The sequence below is a fragment of the Bidens hawaiensis genome, unplaced genomic scaffold (genome assembly GCF_021521415.1).
Source record: "Bidens hawaiensis isolate Kalapana, Puna unplaced genomic scaffold, B.hawaiensis_p1.1 tig00032485_1, whole genome shotgun sequence".
NCBI lineage: Eukaryota > Viridiplantae > Streptophyta > Magnoliopsida > Asterales > Asteraceae > Bidens > Bidens hawaiensis.
This window is the reverse complement of record NW_027495547.1, coordinates 229771-236433: the sequence shown is the minus strand read 5'-3', so window position 1 is coordinate 236433 and position 6663 is coordinate 229771. Positions and strand designations below refer to the sequence as shown.

General features: G+C 36.9%; 1 protein-coding gene across 1 annotated transcript; it reads left to right on the top strand.

Moving 5' to 3' along the window:
* Window positions 1–563: 563 nt before the first annotated feature.
* LOC143583659 (dof zinc finger protein DOF4.3-like) lies at window positions 564–2057 on the top strand. The gene has a single exon (XM_077065903.1). The coding sequence runs from the start codon at window positions 1071–1073 to the stop codon at window positions 1881–1883; it is 813 nt and encodes a 270-aa protein (XP_076922018.1). The 5' UTR covers window positions 564–1070; the 3' UTR covers window positions 1884–2057.
* Window positions 2058–6663: the final 4606 nt, after the last annotated feature.

Here is a 6663-nt window from a genome sequence, read left to right as displayed (position 1 = left end):
TAATCATAGTTTGGTAGGTAGTTTAATATTGATCGAGCTTGGAATAACGTTTGCTTCTTGGTTTTGACTGTATTTATGGGGACCCGAGCCCAACTGATTATTCTATTTATCGATTGCAATATCTTCTCTTTCTTATTAACCTTTTGCCTTAATTTTGTTAACTTACTTTAGTTTTTGATCAAATGTCATATCACCAATTTTTTTAAGCTAATTGACAATTTTATTTATAACATTTGTTTATAATTAGCTTTCTGATTTTGGAAATACATTATATTAATCATAGTTTGGTAGGTGAGTTTAATATTGATCGTGTTTGGGCTAACGTTTGCTTTTTGGTTTTGGCTGTCTTTATGGGAACTCGAGCCCAACTTATTATTTTATTTCTCGATTATAATATCTTCTTTTTATTATCAAACTTTCACTTAATTTAGTTAACTTGCTTAAGTTTTTAAAAATTTCAAATTGCCAATTAATTTCTATAAGCTTATTAACAATTTTGTTTATAACTATTTTTTTCATTTTTAAATATAATTTGTTTATAACTAGTTTTTAGATTTTGAACACACATTTTAGTAATCATAGTTTAGTAGGTGAGTTTAATATTAATCGAGTTTGGGTTAACGTTTACTTTTTGATCTTGATTATGTTTATGAGGATTCGAGTTTGATTATTCTCTTTCTTATAATGAACCTTTGTCTTAATTTAGTTAACTTAATTTAGTTATTTTAAAAGTTAACTTGCTAACTATACATAAAAAAATAAAAATATTAAATCCCTCGTGCACTTTTCATTCCATATCCTTGACTACAACTTATACCAGTCAACATTCAACAAAGAAAATCTACTTGCAAACATCCTATTACAGTACGTACACACGTTCAAGGGATGATACAAACGGTTCAAATGAATTAATTGAAAATATTCCAAAACAAAGATAACCCTGGATTGCTTTTACACACATTCCTGAACATGAACACTTCATAGTCAAACCTCAAAACCTTCTATAAATTGGCATTTAGTAAACCGATCAACAAATTGCCAAAACATATACTTAAAAATTATCTAGCAAGATGGTCGATCACAAGGAAGCCGGAAAACTGCCAATGGTTTATCCGCGTACACCGCCTCCCTTCCCTCCTCCAGACTGTCCTAGGTGTTACTCTAGTAACACCAAGTTTTGTTACTATAACAATTATAGCGTGAATCAGCCACGCTATATTTGTAAGAAATGTCGCCGTTACTGGACCCACGGTGGGGTCCTCAGGAACATTCCTGCTGGCGGAACAGGTCGTAAGAGGGGTAGGGTTGATCGTGCATCCTCGTCTTCTCAAGTCAGAACACCACCAATGGGTGGGACCATGAGAAATGCTCATAACCTAACAAGTGCTAATGCAGACTCAAGTGATGGTCATGTCACATTTGAGCCTGAAGTCACACACACCTTGCAATCTTATAATAATGGTGGTTTGTTTTACCAACCACCTTTCATGTTTAACCCAAACTACGAGTTAGGTAGTGTGAATGCCGCATTCGGTGCAGTTAATGTAGCCTTTGGCAGTGGATCAGCTGCTCCCCAACCAGCTCCATCCACCATAATGTGGCCTCAAGTTTCCACATTAAATGGATTTGGAGAATTTGGTATACCTTTTGTTCAGAGAACTGTACCACACCAACCACCAACACCGCCACCACCAGCCCCATCAACTGCTTGGATTAGTCAAAACATGGGCCCCAACCCCGGACCCGATAACTTCTTGGGCATAGCTAGGGACACAACCGCAGCTGCGAATGTGGTTAACATCAACGAGTGGTCTGAACTCATGGACGCCATGGAAAATGAGGCTGAGTCTCATCAAAGCTACATTAAGCCTCCATCACCTTGATATCAAATTCTTCTTGTTTGTCTTTTATGAAATGATAAATGCTGCACTTCTAGGGAATGGTTACAAAGTTCTCATAAAACAGTTAGGCAGTTTAGATTTAATTTGTTTAGTTATTTTGGAATTATACATTTAGTGAATTAATTAATAATTAAGGACATGAAGAATACAATAGTCTTGTCGTTCTATATAAACAAATCCTGTCCTTCATACATAATTGTTCACTTTTCATATATGGTTTCTTCATTTTTATTATCATATAATTACATGTCCGATGCAATCGAATAATTTTTTAAAGCTTGCTAGCAGGTAGAATTTTGTTGGATCAACGTACAGGTTTAATGCAAGTTTTTTTTTTCTTTCTAATATGTCATTTTTCTGTCTATATTTTCAACAATTCAGATAAAGAACAGGACAAATCGTCAAGAAATATATATGTGTGATCAAATTTGGCCATGGGAAATATATTAATTTTCTTTCTAAGAAAAGATAAAGGATCTAACTATAGTCATTAACGTTTAATCAAAGGTCAAAACCACACTTGAGGTTGATTGGTCATACATTGGTCAACCAGGTTAAACATAGTCAAACTTTTGATGAAAGTAGTATTCTGTTGGTCAAACTAGCAATATTTGGTCAAACATAACTATAATGGTTCAATATTTGATAAGAGAAAGAAAATCATTCTGTAACATATTTATACTTTGTCAAATATGATCGAAAATGGTAAATAATAGTCAAGCACAATCATGCTTGGTCAAACATTATCATACTTGATCAAAGATAGTCAATCGTCGTCAAACAAAATCGAAGGTAGTAAATAATGGCCATACATAATCAAAATCGGTCTAACATAGCCAAGCTTATCTAACAAAGCTAGGCTTTGTCAACATAGCAATATCAATATATAATATCACACATATTATTACATTTGTCCACTTTCAAATATCCTATTCTGTGTCATTCCTCACCAGCCAATCGATACAAGTTTTTTTATCAAATAAATAAATGACTTTAACCAATTAGCACATGATTTTGACCATTTTATGCTTGATTAACTGAAGGAATATCAATATATCAATCCGTACACATTGTTACATTTGCCCACAGTTAAATATCCCAGTCTGTGTCATCCCTCACCAACCAATCGATATAAGTTTCATTAGGCTGAGGGGTGTGGGGCGCTAACCTGGGCGCGTGAGCCCCTCCGCTCGCGCCCCCAGGCGCTAACCCCACACCACCGGGGCGCGAGAGGGGCGCGAGCACGAGAACCAAGGCAGGCGCAAGCCTGCTAGCGGGAGGAATTGAGCCGTTGAGGTTTGGGAGAATGTGAAAGAGCCGTTGAGGTTTGACTCTGCCTGAGTTAGCTCTAGAATGGGTAATTAACTGCAAAAAAGTTTAATTGTTAATAAAGCTCTAATTAATTGAACGTTATAGGGGATACGAAGGTTGAAGATGTGTCCATTGTTGTGTCTGGTTCTAAAAATATTTTAGAGAGAGAAAATGGTTTTAGAGTTGGAAGAGTTACAGTGCCAAGTTTATGATTTAACATAGAGTTAAATATATGGATGGGTAAGATTCTTTTATCTTTTTTCTTTAAAAGCTGATTCACCTATTTTATAAAAAAATAAAAAAAAAATCCGCTGGAGCCCCTGCTCGCGCCCCTCCACACCAGGGCCAGGGGCTCCAACGGGGGCTCCAACACCCACCTTATCCACTTTAATTTTTTTTTTAGATATTAATGTGTTTTTTTAATTAATGTGTGTTTTTTTAAATAATTTATGAGTTTTTTTAATAATACGTTTTTTTAATACATTTATAAAAAAATAAAAAAAAAACCGCTCGCGCCCCCTCTCGCGCCCCTCCACACCATGTCCCGGGGCGCGAGCACCACAACCAACACCCATCTTATCAAGTTTCTCTCTCTGCCACACGTCACAATATTATTGGCTGGCGCCCCCACTCGCGCCACCTCTCGCGCCCCCCACACCCCTCAGCCTTACCAATTAATAAATGAATTTAATCGATTAGCACATGGGTTTGACCACTTTATATTTGATTGACTAGTTTAGGAATCATAAAAATGGAAAACTATTACAAACATGAATTATTAATTACAATCACTTACTCAATACTAGTTATAGTTATTCATGATCTCCGACAATCACAATTTGGTTAATCTTAGACTCTTACCCAAAGTTGGTTGGTGACACTTAAGAAAGCTAGAAATCACTCAAACATGGTAGAAATTAGGTCATTATATATACTGAAACAAAACTAATCACTTTAAACTTATTGCTATACATTAATCAATCTTAGTCCAATATGATCTTCATAGTAAAACGTGATTGAAATTAGCCAAGTAGTCAAACTTAACCAATAGGTGCCCCTTCTAAGTGGATGTCAACTCTAATCATACCATGTCAGACCATACGACATCAAACTGGCATAACAGGACGAAATTGGTCCATATCATATAAGAACCTTTATCTGGAAGATGATAGAAAGGTAACATCAAATATTTATGAAATATCCTAAAACTATCTCCGATATATAGAAGATTCTTATGTGTTTTTAGAAGAGAGAGAATGTGGGGTGAAAAAGAGAGATGATGAAGTAAGGAGAAAATGTGATATAAGATTCATGTTAAAGAATTTTTAAAAACTTGGTTTGTAAGAGTAGATGGAGAGAGAAAAAAGAGAGAGAATGCATTTTTGGTGACCATATGTCATGTGTGTATGCAAAAACATCCATTTTAAATTTAACTATTGATGATGCTCTAAGGAAAAAATCCAAACCCATAGTTTAAACAACAATAGTAGGTAGTAAGTATGTACTAGATAAAACAATGAAGGATTGAGGGATTTACTTATTGAAACCACACACATGTTTGTAACAACAAGGCACGTACTGTTCAAGACTTATGAAGGAACACGGCGAATTTGAATTGCCAATGGCTAATCATTGTACTTCAAAGACGACTAAAACCAAAAAATTCATTTTACACGTAGAACATTCATTAACGCAGACAAATGACTCAGTTTTCTACTTTGCTATTTAAACAACATTCATTTTTAAACTTTGACTCAACCTTTTAAGAGTTAAAAATCAGAATGTTTATGTCAGTAAATTTATATGTATATATGTGGAAAATATAATAAATGAAACGTGTTAGAGACGTGCATGAAAAATATGTGTTATAGAGGTGTATGAAAATAATTATCAAAATGCTTAGAAATTATTTGTAAGAAAATGTTTTCCATAACAAATTTCCCGACAAAATCAGTTTTGTTGAAAATTTGTCAAAAATGGATGTTTCCAATGATTTCGGAATGACCCAGTTTTCTAGTAATGATTGTTGTTGAAAGTTTCTTCATTAAACTAAGTATCATAAACCACATATATGAAAATTATAAGGCTGAGGGGTGTGGAGAGCTAGCCTGGGCGCGTGAGCCCATCCGCTCGCGCCCACCACACCACCGAGGCGCGAGAGGGGCGCGAGCACGGCTTTCAAGGCGGGCGCAAGAGGCCTCGCGGCTGGGAATACGCGTGAAGGGAGCTTGGGAATGTTAAATATAGCCGTTGGGCTCATAATTGATTAAAAAAAAAAATTTTTCTGTTAAAAAAACAGTGCCGCCGGCGAGACTTTCGGCCAAAGTCAAAGACGTCTTCAAACCCTAAAGAGCAGTGCCGCCGGCGAGCTTCAATCTCGTCGGACCACCGTTGAACGCCCAAATCAGACTGCATTATTCTAGGGCTGTTCATCGGGTGACCAAAACCCTCTCCGGAGCCGGAGAAAGAACCGATTTGACCGGAAAAAGGAGATGGGTTAGTGTTAAATGGCGCCGGAGAAAGACTAAGCAAGGAAAAGACGTTAGATAAGCTCTGATCGGCGTCAATCGGAGATGGTAAATGAGTAAAATGAGAAAAATGATTGTTTTCCGATAAATACGGGCCGTCGGAACTAAACTCCGGCGGGAAAGACGGGAATGGAACGCCGTTTCCGGCGTAGTTCTGGTGGGTCGGAAATTGCATCATGTTGGTGTTTCTTCGATGGTCCATTAATGGGTTGAAATATGAAATAAGACAGTGGGTTTGTGAAATACGAGGTTTAGGGTTTTGGGATTTGAGGAACGTTTGTTGGTTGTTTGGGTGTGTGCTGATTTTGGGGGATTTGAGGAACCCTCTCCGGAGCCGTTGGGAATGTTAAAAAAATCCGCTGGAGCCCCTGCTCGCGCCCCTCCACACCAGGGCCAGGGGCGCCAGCGGGGGCTCCAACACCCATCTTATCAAGTTTCTCTCTCTGCCACACGTCACAATATTATTGGCTGGAGCCCCCACTCGCGCCCCCCACACCCCTCAGCCTAACTAACGTGAGTGAGTCCATGTAGGCTCACTCAGGTTTGAGGGTTATTATAAACATGTTAAAAAATAATACTTTTAAGTTGTTTGTAATAGTAGGTAAAAGTAACGTACATATATACCACCAAATAATTATAGTCTGATTATCCTTTAGAGCAATATGAAGCATCTCTATCAATCAAGAATTAAGGCGTATATCATTTCCCTAAATCCTTCTCATAAATAGATACGAAGATCATATGTTATAACACGCAAAATATACCAGAGGTGATGAAGTTTGCTACATTCAAACCCCGAACTAAACAACATGTCACCCTCTCTTCTATTAATATAAACCAATTATTACAATAAGGATTTAGAGCGTGCGGAATCTTTTTCATACATACAAAAGAAATATTAATAAAACAAACACATTAGATCA